The 17487-nt window shown below is 42.5% G+C and overlaps 1 protein-coding gene across 2 annotated transcripts in view; it reads left to right on the top strand.

Moving 5' to 3' along the window:
• KPNA1 (karyopherin subunit alpha 1) overlaps positions 1-17487 on the top strand; it is a 51529-nt gene that overhangs the window by 6887 nt on the left and 27155 nt on the right. The window contains exons 1-5 of one of the 2 annotated variants that reach the window (XM_063128897.1): positions 1223-1349; positions 2358-2491; positions 4450-4557; positions 7879-7978; positions 15521-15615. In XM_063128897.1, coding sequence (XP_062984967.1) covers positions 2363-2491; positions 4450-4557; positions 7879-7978; positions 15521-15615 — 432 coding nt within the window. In that variant the 5' untranslated portion in view covers positions 1223-1349; positions 2358-2362. Of the gene's footprint in view, positions 1-1222; positions 1350-2357; positions 2492-4449; positions 4558-7878; positions 7979-15520; positions 15616-17487 lie in introns of those variants that run through there. The other variant, XM_063128898.1, reaches the window with a different exon arrangement.

The raw sequence follows: 17487 nt of genomic DNA, 5'->3' as shown, positions 1-17487 counted from the left end.
AGTTTTTGTTTTCTGACATATCTCAAAGTGACTTGTACCTAAAGGTGAGCCTCTGAGAGGCAGGGTGGATTGATTTAAATCAAGGGAAAAAAAGTAAATTTGAATCACTGATTGGCTCAAGGTCTCCAAGCACCCCCACACAGACTGGACTGCTGCTTTACCGCTGCTAATGGCAGCCATGAAGTAGCAATTGGGACAGACTGGCTGGGTCAGGGAGAGGGCTTGAATGTTCTCCCTCCCCCACCAGCCAAAAGAAGTGATCATTGCGGTGTGGCTGCATTGGGAAGGGGGCTAGAGCCTACCTGCAACTCTTGGCACCCCAATCAACACTCATTAGGGTCCTTGGGACCAAAAAGCTTGTGCACCCTTGCTTTACATACTATTTAGTCCACAAAGTAAAAGTTGCTGATGTGTGTGTTTTCTTTGTGTAGTTTCGCTTTTTTCTTTCTTGTAACCCAAGGGTGGTATTGCAGAGGTGAGGGACATGTCCCATTCAACTGAGAATGATGCACTGTAATATGGGTGGTGGAGTTGGAGAAGAGATTGTTGCAAGGAACGGCAAGTGCTACCTCCTTCCTTTGCAGCTGATCTCCTACTCTTCATGATTAGGTCATTCTTTCTGGAAGTGGTGATGGGAGTGGATGGTTTTCAACCACTGTAAACTTGGCAGGGACTTGCAAGAGCCCTTCATAAATTAAATTTGTAATGTTGGGGCCACTATCGCTGAAAACCTAGCCACAATTACTTGATCGTCCTACATTTGTACATATTGGCTAATAAGTGTGTAAAGACATTATGACCCAGTTTGTATATAACAACAGCAAAACGTGGTAGGTGTGTTCTGTTGCCATTTTGAATCCAGACACTACAGGTTAATCATGGGTTAACCAACCCACAGTTAATCTACAATTAGTAGTTAGGTTAACAGTGGGTTGTTTAACCTACAATTAACCTATAATGTCTGGGTTCTGATGTCAATGAATATTCAAAAAGGCTGCGGAATTCCCATGATTTGCTGCCACTAAATACAAACAGCCCCAATGTCAAGCAAGTTTTAAATCAGTAGAATAAGCATTACTTGGTTTTACTGAACACTCATGTTTATATATAAAATTATGGCAAAAATGAGTTAAACCATTCTCCAGGTTCTAAAAGTTATGTCAAATAGTGTTTGTGAAAGTGAGATTCCGCTGTCTTATCAGTTTCTTTGGATATAGTTTATAGACGAATAGCACAAAGGCTTGTTGCTAAAGAGAAGCTGAAACTATATGGACTGCAAGAATGGAGGGAATGAATACTTCTATTAATTTCACCTGTATATTCAGCATTATTCCTAAAGCAAGTCTAAGGTGGTTTTTCGCCACTGCTTGTTACCTTTAAACGCCTGGGAGCATTTGCATGAAAATAACACTTTGTCCAACCCCATTGAGTAATTTAATTTGTTGCCAAGGACTATTTCTCATCAGCTGTTACCTTTGGACACCCCAGAAATTGGACATTCCCAAAATTGAGCATATATTGTATAGTCTGGATTACCTGCAGACATGCAAAGCCCTTTCTAGGACAGCATGTTGTAAGATGTTCCTTGCATGAAATATGAGTTCAGACTTGATACCCTTTAGAAATAACTTTTTTAAATAAAGTAACTTACTATAGAGAGGAATTAGACAACTGTAGCATTAAAATTATCAAAACAAAAGATTACTTAAGTAGATAGATTTCTTCACTGATTGGTTTGGATGTAATTACCAAGCAGAGTTAAAATGGCAGTGGCCACCTCTGATTTGGAGCAAAGCATGTATTTCGTAGATAAGTATCAGGAAGAAAACCAAAAAAAAGAGAGAGGCAAGCCTTGTAAAAAGCCAATCTGGGAAGCCTGTTCAGAGACGACATTTCTGTATATCATATTAATTAAAATTAATAATGAAAAAAAAAGTTTCACCTCTTTTGGGTTGCCTTGTTCCAGGAATTGGGGGAAGTAGTCGGTTTACTTGAGGTTGCTTAAAGGTGAATAGGCAACTGGGGGTGCAGAAAAGAGCTGGGCAGAAGAACTAACCCAAATGCAAATATAACTTTGACTATTGGGCAGTATAGAAAATAAATACCTTCTGGCTGTGCCCGTAGGTTTGACATCCCACTTTAAGGTTAGATCTGCAAGATCAGTTAGCCAAGTGAGCTTGCTAGAAGAGAGCGTTGCCCTCATAGTACTTGATGTTAGCATGTTGTGCTTTTTGTAATGTAGGACTGTGATTATTAGAGTCATGAAGAATTAAAGCTTGAAGTTACAGGTCACTAAGCAGGGAAGCTCCCTTGATCATATTGACCCATATTGTCTTTCTAATGGCATTACTATTTAGAAACCATGACAACTCCAGGAAAAGAAAACTTTCGGCTGAAGAGCTATAAAAACAAGTCCCTCAACCCTGATGAAATGCGTCGCCGGCGTGAGGAAGAGGGCCTTCAGCTCCGGAAGCAGAAACGAGAGGAGCAGGTACACTGGAATCCTACATGCAGTGAGAATGGGAAATCCTACCTTCAGATGTGGAACTTCTTGAGCTGGGTGTTACCTGTTTGCAGTTCAGGGGATAGGGGAGAGCCCTGTGCTTTCGCCTGATCTAGTTTCATAGCCTAGTATTCAAGAAAATGCCGTTTGCATGTGCTGGTCTCCCTAAACGTCTACCCTCTACTCAGCACATGCATTTAGCACAGAGGTGGACAAATTTTTCTGCCCTAGGGGGCCCCATGAGGTGTTGGCTGGGCGGCTACAGGCCGTGCATACACATGCACGCACAGAGTCTCTCTTTCTACCTCCCCGTTCCCCCACTCCCAAGTCCTGACCCAGGTTGCTGGGAGAAGGGAGAGGTCTTAACCTTTTCTTCCTCCCAAGAATCTTGAGGAGGATTGTTGGGGCTGGGGGCAGGGTAGAGGCTTTAACTTTACTTCCACCCCACTGGTGTTGAGCTGGAATGCTGGGATGGATGTGTAGTTAAAACTCCCCACCCAAGCAATCTTAATTCAGGCCTCTAGTTGGAGGGAGAGGCTTTTACCTCTTCATCCCAGTGAGTCTGCTTCCAGATCTCTGTGATGGGGTTGATGTTAAAGCTGCTTGTATGCTTCTGAGTGATTCAAGGTGCTGGTTTTAACCTATAAAGCCTTACATGGCTTGGGACCACAATACCTGACGGAACGCCTCTCCCGACATGAACCTGCCCGTACACTACGCTTAACAACTAAGGTCCTCCAAGGGAAGCTCAAGGACAGCAACAAGGGAGAAGGCCTTCTCAGTGGTGTCCCCCCAATTGTGGAATGATCTCAGTGAGGTCCGCCTGGCACCAACATTGTTATCTTTTTGGCGCCAGGTCAAGACTTTTCTCTTCTCCCAGGCATTTAACAGCATTTGTTGAGTTTTAATCTATCCTAGATCTATCTTTAGGTCTGGCTGAGAGTTCAAAGTTGTTTTTAAATGGAAGTTGTGTTTGTATGTTGTCTGTTTTTATATTTTTATGGTTTTAAATTTTGTGTATGATTTTTAATGTTTAATGTTTTAATCTTTTGTAAACCACTTAAAAAGCTTCCGCTATGGGGCAGTATAGAAATGTAAAAAATAAATAATAAAAATAAAAATATTTGTAGTGAGGAATACCTGATGAGTTTCAAAGCAACCCCAGATTTCCAAAGGGACAGTGTGGTAAAACCAGTACCTTCCCTAGGTAGCTCAACAAGCATAAAACACTGTTTTCAATGATGAGGATGAGGATTTAAATCCCCTTCTCTCCATATCCTCTTAACAATGTAGCCAAAAGCATGTCTTCCCTTCACCATTTTTCTCTTGCACCTCCCTTAATTGCACTGCACATTCGTGTTCAGTTAGGATTTCTACAATCTGTAAAGGGAAGAAAAGGTCTACTTTGGGGTGAACTATACATTTGGTTTCATCCCACCTCAGTTTGGCCTTTTTTCTTTCTTCCAACATACATAATATTCTTATTTATTTTTATTTATTGTTGCATTTATATCCCGCCATGTTTTCTTCAAGGAACCCAAGGCGGCATACATAATCCTCCTCTCCATATTATCCTCACAACAACAACCCTGTGAGGTAGGCTGGGCTGAGAGTCTGTGGCTGGCCCAAAGTCACCCAGTGGGTTTCCATGGCCTAGCGGGGACTAGAACCCGGATCTCCCAACTCCCAGTCCCACACTTTGGCCACTGCGCTACACTGGCTCTCATTCACTGTACCTCTGAGTGTTTTCATTCTTAAATTTGATGTCCTTTTCAACAATTACTTTGCTTTTTCTCTCACTACTGATGAGGTAGACCCCAGGAATTGACTGTTAATGTAGCTCAAATTTGTGATTATTATGTCATGTTTGGTAAATTATGATCTTTAGTTATATTGTGTAAATGTAGAACTATTATTAGATGTAACTTCAGTGTATCTCTCTCCAGTTGTTTAAGCGTAGAAATGTTGCCACAGCTGATGAAGAAGCAGAAGAGGAAGTTATGTCAGATGGCGGGTTCCATGAAACCCAGATGAATAATATGGAGATGACTTCTGTAAGTGGTACAAAAGCTTGGAAAATCTGTTCAGGGTTTGCTTTTCCAATTGTGCCAATGGTAATTTCTAATGCTGCAAACTCATATAGGTGCCCTGAAAAAAAATGTTAAATCCAGTGATATATTATGCTAATCTATGACAAATATATATTCTTTTTCCAGTTACTCAAAGAAATATACAGATGATAAAAAATAGAAGTATTTTGAAATGGCATTTGTTTTGCCTTTTTAGTACAAATCTGTTTCTAAAGTCTTTTGTGACACTATCTAGCAATGTGGATGACCACTTTGGACTACCCGGTTTCTTTGGATAATTTCGAGGAGGCAATCCAGAGGCATGAAGCCTCAGGTGACATTGAAAATTAAATTGAATTTATTTCATTGATTTGAGTGGGACTTAATAATTCCTAAATTATTCTAAATTATTCCTAAATTATTCTAAATTAAGCCAATGCACAAAAGGGAACTGTGCTGGAAGCTGTGAAGTTAGGGAAGAATCAAGATTAAAATTTAGTACCATCTTACTTTTATCATTCTATTTCCCTGAATTATGTTACCTTCAAGTAACACTGTGCTTTATTTCTAAAGTATGTGATAAAATGTATAATCGTAAATAGTAAATAGTGTCAATTAATTGACACAAGCCGTGATCTTACTTGACTAAGGTCATTATTTATTAATAATAATTTTATTATTATTATTAAAGTTTCCACATTATTCTGATATTTCTAAAGAACCAGGATAGTACAGATCAAGATTATTATTTTTCCCACCTCCACAGATCAAGATTTTGAATTTATTTATTAGCAATATTTATATGCAACTTATGTTTTGAAGCAAATCCCTTATGAAAGAATAAAAACCAGCAAAACAAACAAAAGACATAGACACACATCATTTGATTAGGAAGTTAATCACTTGAACCTCCTGATCACTTAAGAGAAATATGGCTCCAAAGAACTTTAATGGCGTCCTGAGTAGGGTTGCTTTCTTATTGGTCCTTGGCTCCTGTGCATTTAACAACAGCTTGGTAACTGGATATTTGCAGATGATTAGGCTTTGCCATTTGCACATTTTGGCCGGACTTGGTAGTTAGCCAAATTTATGGATAAACATGAATTCCACTCCTAAGGAGAGGGGTCTTGCGTGTAATGTCATGCTAAGCTTTGAAATGGCTGAGTCTGAGGCTCAGTACAAGTGTTGGAGAAATCCCCACCTCTCCTCCTTTAGTTCCAGGAGATCATAGAATCATAGAATAGCAGAGTTGGAAGGGTCCTACAAGGCCATCTAGTCCAACCCCCTGCTCAATGCAGGAATCCTCCCTAAAGCATCCCAGACAGATGGTTGTCCAGCTGCCTCCTGAATGCCTCTAGTGTGGGAGAGCCCGCTTGACCCTGTAACCATTGAGTTGCACAGAGGCTTGCAAAACAGCAAGACATGATCTCACTGCTTTGCAAGTTACTCTGTCTCAGCACAACTCAGAACGATTCTCCTCACCATTGAGTGAAAGGAAGGAGAACCTGCCAGCCCTTGTGCTATGTCACAGGGAAATTTTCAAAGCAGTAAGACATCTCCTGATTTCCAGACCTCTCTGAGGTTCAGCATGGAAACTTCAGGCATCTTGCCAAAATAAAAAAAGCACTCATTAATGAGTGCTTTTGTGGACCTTTGGTTATGCCTCTTCCACTCTCTGAAAATATTTATCTGTTCATTTCTGTAGCTGGACAAGAACTTTTTGTTTGCTCAGTTGATAACCCTATATCTGTGGTGCTGATATTGATAACTTGATCTTCATTCAGCAGCAGTGAAGTGGCTATCATCTGTGTGGAACTGTGTCCCTTAAAAGATGGAGACGAGATTCTATCCTAATAAAACAGACGAAGTTTTTCAAAAAACAAACACCATGATTTCTACACTTTGTCTCTGGAGAGACATTACATTAATTGATTAGAAGTAGGGCTGTGCAAGCCTTGGGCCTCGGATTCGGAAAGGAGGAGTAGAGGAAGTCACTGCCGCCATCGCCAGCTTCCTCCGTGCCATTGGCTGCTGCTGCCGCCTCAATGCAGAAGTCTATTGACCCTGGAGGGGTCCATGTGACTTCCACAGGTGCCCTACAGCTGCCAGCTTCAAATTTCAGGCAGCTGTAGGGCACCTGCGGAAGTCACATGGACCCCTCCAGGGTCAATAGACTTCTGCATTGAGGCGGCAGCAGCAGCCGATGGTGTGGGGAAGCCGGCAATAGCGGCAGCAACTTCCTCTATTCCTTCTGCTTCTGGGCCCTGGTAAGTACAGCCCTCCCAGGCACTGAATGCTGGGAGGTGTAGGCTGTATTGGGGGGGGGGGGGGCTAGGGCTGATTAAGAAAATGTTGGATCCGTCATAAAATGTTGGATCCGCCAAGAAATGGCCTCTGTGATTCGGTTTTCACAATCCGAGGCCTGAGGCTTGCACAGCCCTAATTAGAAGCCTTTTAATTAGGCAGCAGGTTTTTAAAAAAATGTTAAAATATTTATAAAATTACTGGCTGCAACATGTGCACCCATTTAAAAAACAATGCTTTTTTCTGGAACAATTTCATTCATATTCAGATTTAATTGATTTAAATCCATACAGTGAATTCAATAAAATTTATTTAATTGGTTGTGAAAGCCCTAATGTGCTCTCTGATTATTTTTATATACTTTTAAAATGGTATCCACAGCCCCTATTCTTTTACTAGGTATGATTTGAATTTTGGGTGTCTTAACGCCCTTCATTATAATTACATAGCGTGATGGAAAACATCCACATCCTTTTATAGTTTCCACTGTTGCTGTCAACAGAAAACATTAATAACTATGTACTTGTATTTCCATCAGCATTAACAGTGTTATTACATGCCTCTTCCAAGAATTTAGTCCTGCTTCTCATTAGTTTTATCACTTTTATAAGCAGAAGTGTTTCTTGAATTTGGATGTGGATGTGGAAGGAAAAAACAGTGACCTTGTTCTCACATAACGGCGGTGCTCAGTGGCAAATGGATTTGTTGCTGAATGGCACTATTACATGTGAAAAGCCTCAGTCAGTCTTTGTAGACAGACCCAAATTTACAAGTCCCTGGGCTGCTTCTGAGATACAGTTGAGAACGTTGTAGCTGGTTTTTAAGTAGGAAAATGTCATTTAGATAACATTATCTTCTACTTTTACACTTGAAATTTCTTTTGTTGGCCAGTTTCTTTATACTAACATGCTCAGGAATATTTCCCGGTGAACAGTGACTTAATATTTTGTTCTTGAATTTGAGGCAGTAGTAAGTTAACATTTTTCTTCTTCGGAATTGCAGAGTGCAGTTATCACATCTGATATGACTGAGATGATTTTCTCCAATAGCCCTGAACAGCAGCTCTCAGCTACCCAGAAATTCCGAAAACTTCTCTCAAAAGGTGAAAAGGCCATGCTAGTATTCATATTTACATTCCAAGAAGTTAAAAGGTGAAATATTGGTGAAAGTTAATGCTCCTAACTTGTCCATAGTCCCCTGAACCCATAGTTTTGCCCTTCTATCACCGGTATCTGTTGCATATTTCCAACCACTGCTGTTTTGACTAGTTTCTCATTATCATCAAACCCACCAAACAGCCCTCCTCTACTTTGCCCTGAACTGACATCAGTTCCTGCTTGGGATTGTATTCAGTCATGTCCCTGTTCTGCTGGACTGCTTGGCTGAGATGGAATTTGGAGCCCCCCCCCCCCCCCCCCACTTGGTGGCCTTTTCTGGAGGGGCAGTTCTTTGACACTTTAACTGGTGGCTTATAATGGGTACACAACCTTTTCATTCCTGAGGGATGCGTGTAATGCTGGCTCTGGGGTTTAATACTGCACAGGCACAAATACGCACAGCAGTAGCATGGAAAGAGCACTCTGTATGAAGTTCTTTGTGGGGGAGGAGTGGAGAAGATTCCACCCCATCTCCCAGTGGTTCTGCTGATATAGATTACTCTCTCCTCACTGGTAGGAGTGGAAGGAAAAGAGTGATCTGTGTGATGATATCTGGTGAAGAGAGTGGAACGTATAGGTAGCAGGCAGATCAGTGGAGGGGGAGATAATCAGCAGCAGTGGGGTGGGGGGTGAGTTTAGGGCACCTGTCTGGGGCCACAGAAAATGTCTTGGAGAGCTGCATGCAGCCTGTGGGTTACCCTCAAGGTTCCATCTTGTCGCCCATGCTGTTTAACATACATGAAAACACTGGGAGAGGTTTCTGCATTTGGGGTCCAGTACCACCAATATGCAGATGACACCCAACGTCTAAATCTATCTACAGAAGCTGTTCAAGTCCTCAGTTCGTGACTGATAATGGACACTATTAAAGCCAACAAATTAAAGCGTAATCCAAACAAGACGGAGGTACTCCTTGTTAGGAGAATGTCAGATCAGGAGATATGGATTCAGCTCTTCTTTAGTGGGTTTGCACACCCCTTGAAACTCAGCTTCGCAGTTCGGGTGTACTCCTGGATCCAGCCTTGAACCTGAATGTCCAGGTCTCAGTAGTGGTCAGGAGTCTTCGCATACCTGAGGCTAGCGATTCAATTGTGCCCATTTCTGGAGTCCAATCTGGCCATGGTGCCACAAGCCTTAGTTACATCTTGATTTGACCACATAAGGTGATCAGTATGGGGCTACCTCTGAAGAGTGTTCAGATTGTAAGCCTATGCGGCAGGGTCTTGCTATTTACTGTGTTATCTGTACAGCACCATGTACATTGATGGTGCTATATAAATAAATAAATAATAATAATAATAATAATAATAATAATAATAATAATAATGCTGCAGCCAGGCTCTTCACCAGGGCTGGTTATAAGGAACTTATAATTCCTTTGTTACAAGAGCTTTGCTGGTTTCCAGCCTGTTTCTGGGCCCAAATCAAAATGGTTGCTATCACCTACAAAACCCTAAATGGCTTGGAACCAGGTTAGCAGAAAGAAGGCCTTCTCCAAATAATCTGCTTGTGTTGCCCCACAACCAAGGGTTAAAAGCTCGCTACCCTGGCACGTTAGTAGCCAATCAAACACACACAGCTGGAGAATGCTCTTAATCCGTTTACTTCCCATACTGCAGTATGGGGGTGCTCTCCGGTTCTACAAAATGGAGGCACCCAGAATAAAGGAATCATACAGTATATACTGTATATGCACTGGTAAATCTATATAAATAAAAATGTAAATGTCCGTTCGAAACAGACGTTATATCTCCGAAAGTTCTTCACCAATTGCTTTGAAATTTTGACACAACATTGCATTCGAATACGCGAGCGTTGTTATATAACTATGTTCTATATGGGGTCAAAGGTTTGTCTTAAAATCGAAGAAATAGGCCTCCTCAAAACCAGTCCTGCTGATCATTGTGACATCGCCAACCAGTAGGCCAATCCGCTGCCTCTGCCTCCTCTCCTATTAGCATGTTTTCTCACAATTGGCTGAGTGAATATAGATGTCACACCTGTGACAGTTACACGTTCTGAAGAAAGGTAACTGTCAGGAGTTTCCACTAACCTCCTCACCGTAAAAACATCCTTTTTAAAAAACCAAACAATCTGCTTTACTTCATCCAAATAATGCCTCTCAGAAGATCACACTTAGGTCGTCGTACTCGCAGAGCGGAAGCACTGCGACGAGAAATTGCAAATCAGACTGAGGAAGAACGGGCATCAGCAAACGAGAAAAAAAGAAAAAGAATGCCTCAAATACGTGCCAAGGAACCAGCCAAGCAACGTTCAGCCAGATTTGAGGATGCACGGTTGCGAGCACGGCAATCGCGTTCTACAGCTTCAGATCTGCTTTGTTCTCAACAGAATGAACGCGACAGGCTGAGAGGGGCTGAAAGACGTCAACGAGAAACAGCACATCAGCGTCAAACACGACTCCGTGGTAAACAATCACACGATTACAATCGCCTTGCATTCCGGTACAACCCAGCTGATGATTATAGTTTGAGGCGGCATGTTCTCATCGGCACTGTGACTGAAGTGTGTCCTTATTGGAAGGCTCTTAAATTTAATGGAGAAACAAAAGGAATGTGTTGCGCGGCTGGAAAAATTAAACTGCCTCAACTTGGAGAACCACCAGAGCCATTACAAACTTTGCTTGCCGGATATACTGCAGAATCAAAGCATTTCCTATCTAACATCAGGAAATACAACTCATGTTTCCAAATGATGTCGTTCGGTGCAGAAATCATCACAGCTCCATTTATGCCAACTTTCAAAGTCAAAGGACAAATTTATCATAAAGCCGGCTCCTTCCTTCCGTTTCAAGATAGTCAACATAAATTCCTACAAATGTATTTCATTGGTGATGGCAATGATGAATTGAATGCACGCTGCGGAATTTATACCGGCATAAAAAGGTCCGTCGTTTCAAAACTGCAACAGCTACTTCACGAAAAAAACAATTTAGTACATTTGTTCAAAACAGCAATTGACATGATGCCATCTGATACACACAAGATTGTTATTCATGCTGACAAAACGCCTGCTGGAGAACATGTGCGAAGATTCAATGCTCCAACTATAGACGAAGTGGCAATTGTTATAGTCGGAGATCAATCTTGACAGGACCTTTCAAAGGTGAAGATGTCCTCATTCCTCGCATTCCTATGATTCCAACAGATATGCCATTTCAATTTAAGAGATTGCAATTCCCAATTCGATTGGCGTTTGCAATCACCATCAACAAAGCTCAGGGCCAATCTTTAGAATTATGCAGTTTAGATCTAGACACAGTTGCGCTTTCTAGAGTCGGCAAACCAGACAATCTCTATATCTACACAGACAATGGAACAACTAAAAATATTGTATATCCACAAGCATTGTGAAATTAAACATATTAGAAACATCCGCTTTGTCTTTTCTTTCTTTTCAATTTAACCAGACTGAGCCACAGCAACGCGTGGCAGGGTACATCTATATAAATAAAAATGTAAATGTCCGTTCAAAACAGACATTATATCTCCGAAAGTTCTTCACCGATTGCTTTGAAATTTTGACACAACGTTGCATTTGAATACGCAAGCGTTGTTATGTAACTATGCTCTATATGGGGACAAAAGTTTGTCTTAAAATCGAAGAAATAGGCCTCCTCAAAACCAGTCCTGCTGTCATGCCCTGCACAGAGATGGAATCGGGAGATGAGGAGGAGTTGGTGGAGGCTGGACTGGCAGAGATTGCTGCGGAGCCCCAAAGGGAAGAGCCGATGCCAGCTGGGACCTCTGCCAGCTCAGGGGGCTCAGTGCCAGCGGAGACCACTGATGATCTGCAGGGTGTGGAGGACGAGGCAGACAAACCTGGCTTCAACCAGCTGCGGGCTGAAAAGGAAACAAGGCGACGGTCACGCCGCCTTTACCAAAAACGCCAGGCAATTAGGGGACAGCTGAGAGACCATGACTCAGCACTCTGACTCAGGATAAATACGCAGCCGTGAGCCAAGACAGATTTGTCAGAGATTATCTGAGCTTTCTGGCGAAAGCCTCGGTTCCTGCATCTCGTGACCTCGTGCCTTGCTCCCTGACTCCTGGTTCCTGATTCCGGCATTGACTCCTGGACCCCGTGACCACGCCTTGCTTCTCTGGACTCCTGGTTGACCGAGGACTGGTTTGTGACTACGCTTGCCTGTTATTGCCCCCTGGACTTTTGGACTGTTGTTTGGACTTTGCTGAATGCTGGCTGCGCTGACCCTGGACTAGACTCTCGACTACCTGCTTTGCCAACTCCCTAGACTTCGGACCGGACATTGACTACTCTGTAAGCCCTCATCCCCGGCTGCTACCTTGCTTTTGCCTAGTTAAACTCCAGCCTCTGACTTTCCCTTCCCCATCTGCTTGTGTTCTATAAATAAACCGAACTGCTGTTTAGCCTCCAGCGTGTGGGTCATTTATCTTTGTCAGCCTTTGGCGGCTTTCCCGGACACCTGCTGATCATTGTGACATCGCCAACCAGTAGGCCAATCCACTGCCTCTGCCTTCTCTCTTATTTGCATGTTCTCTCACAATTGGCTGAGTGAATATAGATGTCACACCTGTGACAGTTACACGTTCTGAAGAAAGGTTACTGCCAGGAGTTTCCGCTAACCTCACCGTAAAAACATCCTTTTTTAAAAAACAAACAATTTGCTTTACTTCATCCAAATAATGCCTCTCAGAAGATCACACTTAGGTCGTCGTACTCGCAGAGCGGAAGCACTGCGACGAGAAATTGCAAATCAGACTGAGGAAGAACGGGCATCAGCAAACGAGAAAAAAAGAAAAAGAATGCCTCAAATATGTGCCAAGGAACCAGGCAAGCAACTTTTAGCCAGACTTGAGGATGCACGGTTGCGAGCACGGCAATCGCATTCTACAGCTTCAGATCGAGTCGACGGACAACCTGGCATATTCAAAGAAACAACGATAGGCAGACTGTACACCGTGCATCCCAATCAAGATGAATGCTTCTTTCTTCACATGCTGTTGGTAAATGTGCCCGGTCCAACGTCTTTCCATCAATTGAGAATTGTCAACGGCGTTACACATGCCACTTTCCGCAGTGCATGTCAAGCTCTGAATTTATTGGAGAACGACCGACACTGGGATGTATGCATTAATGACACATGCAACACGTCACATCCAAATCAAATTCGTGCATTGTTTGCAATCATATTGACCGCCTGCTCTCCTTCATCTCCAACAGAGTTATGGGAGAAATATAAATCGGACATGGCTGAAGATATTCTCCGTCGAATACGCAAAGAAAATTCAAATATAAACATGGATTTCACACCAGAAATCTACAACGAAGCATTGATAATGATTGAAGATTTGTGCTTAGAAATCGCAAACAAAGTTCTCAATCAATTGGGAATGCCATCACCGAATCGAACTGTTGCTGCTTCGTTCGATGTAGAATTGCGTCGTGAACAAAATTACAACACAGATGATCTTTTGTCGTATGTGCAATCAAATATTCCTAAGCTAACGCTTGAGCAAAAACGCATTTACGATCAAATAATGAAAACCATCAATAACGGGATTGGAGAAATCATCTTCTTAGATGCACCAGGAGGAACTGGTAAAACGTTCCTAATTAGATTGATTCTGGCAGCAATTCGATTCCAAAATGACATAGCCTTAGCTCTTGCGTCATCCGGAAATAGCTGCGACATTGCTACCTGGTGGAAGAACTGCTCATTCCGCTTTGAAATTGCCATTAAACATACAATTCATTGAAACTCCCACGTGCAACATTTCCAAAGCATCCGGCATGGGAAAAATATTACAAAAATGCAAACTTATTGTTTGGGATGAATGCACAATGGTACACAAAAAATCACTCGAGGCTCTTGATAGATCATTGCAAGATTTGCGTGGAAACATCAGACCATTTGGGAACACATTAATATTGCTTGCAGGAGATTTCAGGCAAACATTACCTGTAATTCCTCGATCGACACCAGCGGACGAAATAAATGCTTGCCTGAAATACTCTACTTTGTGGCGACATGTAAAGACGTTAAAATTAACTACAAATATGCATGTCCAGCTGAAAAACGATCGATCAGCTGAGATATTCTCACATCAATTGCTGGAAATTGGGAACGGAAAGGTGCCGGTTGATCTGACCTCAGGACGAATTTTATTACCTCATAACTTCTGTAATTTAGTGACGTCAAAAGAAGAATTGGTTGAAAAAGTATTTCCAAATATTCAAACCAATTATAAGAATCACGATTGGCTGAGTGAACGAGCTATTCTTGCGGCCAAGAACAAAAAGTCTATGAACTTAACAATATTATTCAATCTAACATTCAAAGCGAGGCAGTCACATACAAGTCCATCAACACTGTTGTGGAAGCAGATGAAGCGATTAATTATCCAACAGAATTTTTGTATTCACTCGATCTGCCAGGGATGCCACCGCACGTACTGCAATTGAAAATCGGCATGCCAATTATCATGTTGCGAAATATCAACCAGCCAAAACTTTGCAAAGGCACGCGGCTTGCAGTAAAAAAATTACTGAGCAACGTCATAGAAGGAACAATCTTGACAGGACCTTTCAAAGGTGAAGATGTCCTTATTCCTCGCATTCCTATAATTCCAACAGATATGCCATTTCAATTTAAGAGATTGCAATTCCCAATTCGATTGGCGTTTGCAATCACCATCAACAAAGCTCAATCTTTAGAATTGTGCGGTTTAGATCTAGACACAGATTGCTTCTCACATGGACAATTATATGTTGTGTGTTCTAGAGTCGGCAAACCAGACAATCTCTATATCTATACAGACAATGGAACAACTAAAAATATTGTATATCCACAAGCATTGTGAAATTAAACATATTAGAAACATCCGCTTTGTCTTTTCTTTCTTTTCAATTTAACCAGACTGAGCCACAGCAACGCGTGGCAGGGTACAGCTAGTAAATAAATAAATATTGCACAGCAGGTGTTACTTTCTTTCTAACCCCTTGATTGGTCAGGATGGGGTTAGCAAGTTAAGTTACATTCAATTTGCAAGTTAAGGTGCACAATCTCAATGAGACATAGGTTACATTCGATGTTCTATTGGTTAAAAGTTTTTCCCTTTATCTGCTAGCACATGATGTCCACCATTAAGGAATGCAAATCTAGCATGTAGCTACCCTTTGGCAGAGAAGCCATCTTTAACCCTTGGCACATTACATTCTTAGGCAAGATGAAATCTCTCCCTGCCTCTATCACTTGGGTGTTGAGATCTTCGAAAGAGGTCTTTCTCAATGTCCTGCCAATGTCTGAAGTGTATTTATGAAGTGCAGATCACACCATAGGAATGGAAGGCACAGTAGATCACATGTAAAATAATGATATTGGTTGCCCAGATGTTAAATTGCTTAATTTACCCAGTGATTATATAAATGTAGAACTTCACTAAAAAAGCTATTCTGATATCTTGATGCATTGTACCTTTAAACAGAACCGAATCCTCCTATAGATGAAGTCATCAGTACGCAAGGAGTAGTGGCCAGATTTGTGGAATTCCTCAAACGGAAAGAAAACTGCACTTTACAGGTGTGTGTGTGTGTTCCACTCATCAGTTTGTTGAACGGAGTTGGATAGTTATTTATTTAAAACATTTGTATACATCATTAGGATCTCAGGGCTGTGTACAGATAAAAGCATACAGTATAAAACAATAAATATACATAGCTAAAAACAAATAATTAAAGAGGTGGAGTTGGCTTAAGTAAAGACCTATGTGGACCATTGAAGGGAATACCTTTGGCTATTTTGGAGAACTCATTATGTTTAGTTTTTCTACTTAAATTAGACAATATCCTTCATAAAATTCTAGTTCACTGCTCCTCAGTCAAGATTGGGACGAGACCGCCTGTTGGGACTGCCAGTTTTGATTCCTTATTTCTTTGCCAGGTTGCTTTTTCTTTTCAAAACAAAACACAAAATTCATGTCTAGCACTTCTTCTATCTGCTTTACTTTGTGTAAAGTCACAACATCATTCCCTGTGCTAGTAAATGCAGTGCAGACATCCCTGGAACTTAAATGGAGGCTAGGACGGAGTTCACCAATCTGCTCCCACTTCCAGTCTTCCCAAAGGTTGCGAAATAAATAATACTTAACTCTCTGCTTCACCATTTTTTGCATCTATCCATTTGCTAGGACTAATCTGAATAATATTCTCAGATTTTAACCCTATGCTACTTACTGGGAATAAATAAGACTAGTTGAAGCAGCTCAGGTTTGTGTTTTTAAGATATATATTTTTTGTACTTCTGAAAACCTAGGGTTTTCCACAAACCTGCTAATACCTCCCTGTTCTCTCTATATTAACTGTGAGTTGTTTAATCCACAATTAAACAAAATAGCTGTGGAATGCACCCAGCATGCACCACAGCAAATTGTGGATTAATTAACTCACAGTATGCTGCCATTGCGTACAAACAGCCCCAATGTCAAGCACATTTAAATCAGTGGAATCAAAATTACTGGTCTTTAGTAAATACTTGTGTTTATATGTAAAATTATGACAGTGAACAAAGTTGCTGTGTTATGTCAGCTTGAATTGCCTTTACAAAGTGTACTGAACGAAAGTGTCTTCACTTTATTTTCAAGGTAACCTGTTGGGTTTCTTTGTATTTAGTCAAGTGAGTGTGTGTGTATGTGTGTTTTAAAAAAAGACAGGGGAAATATATATATATGCTCTGGAGAGGCCACCAGAGAGGGAGGAAGCAGCAGCCAGGCACCTCTCCACCGTGCCTGGGTCCAGCTCCAGCTGAGAGCCCCCTCCCTCCTGCTACCAACTGTCTCTGGAGAGGCCACCAGAGAGGGAGGAAGCAGCAGCCAGGCCCCTCTCCACCGGGCCTGGGTCCAGCTCCAGCTGAGAGCCCCCTCCCTCCTGCTACCAACTGTCTCTGGAGAGGCCACCAGAGAGGGAGGAAGCAGCAGCCAGGCCCCTCTCCACCGTGCCTGGGTCCAGCTCCAGCTGAGAGCCCCCTCCCTCCTGCTACCAACTGTCTCTGGAGAGGCCACCAGAGAGGGAGGAAGCAGCAGCCAGGCCCCTCTCCACCGTGCCTGGGTCCAGCTCCAGCTGAGAGCCCCCTCCCTCCTGCTACCAACTGTCTCTGGAGAGGCCACCAGAGAGGGAGGAAGCAGCAGCCAGGCACCTCTCCACCGTGCCTGGGTCCAGCTCCAGCTGAGAGCCCCCTCCCTCCTGCTACCAACTGTCTCTGGAGAGGCCACCAGAGAGGGAGGAAGCAGCAGCCAGGCCCCTCTCCACCGGGCCTGGGTCCAGCTCCAGCTGAGAGCCCCCTCCCTCCTGCTACCAACTGTCTCTGGAGAGGCCACCAGAGAGGGAGGAAGCAGCAGCCAGGCCCCTCTCCACCGTGCCTGGGTCCAGCTCCAGCTGAGAGCCCCCTCCCTCCTGC

This window comes from Elgaria multicarinata, chromosome 6, assembly GCF_023053635.1.
Source record: "Elgaria multicarinata webbii isolate HBS135686 ecotype San Diego chromosome 6, rElgMul1.1.pri, whole genome shotgun sequence".
Taxonomy (NCBI): Eukaryota; Metazoa; Chordata; class Lepidosauria; order Squamata; family Anguidae; genus Elgaria; species Elgaria multicarinata.
Note: the sequence above shows the minus strand (reverse complement) of the source record. Positions and strands in the feature narration are given on the sequence as shown.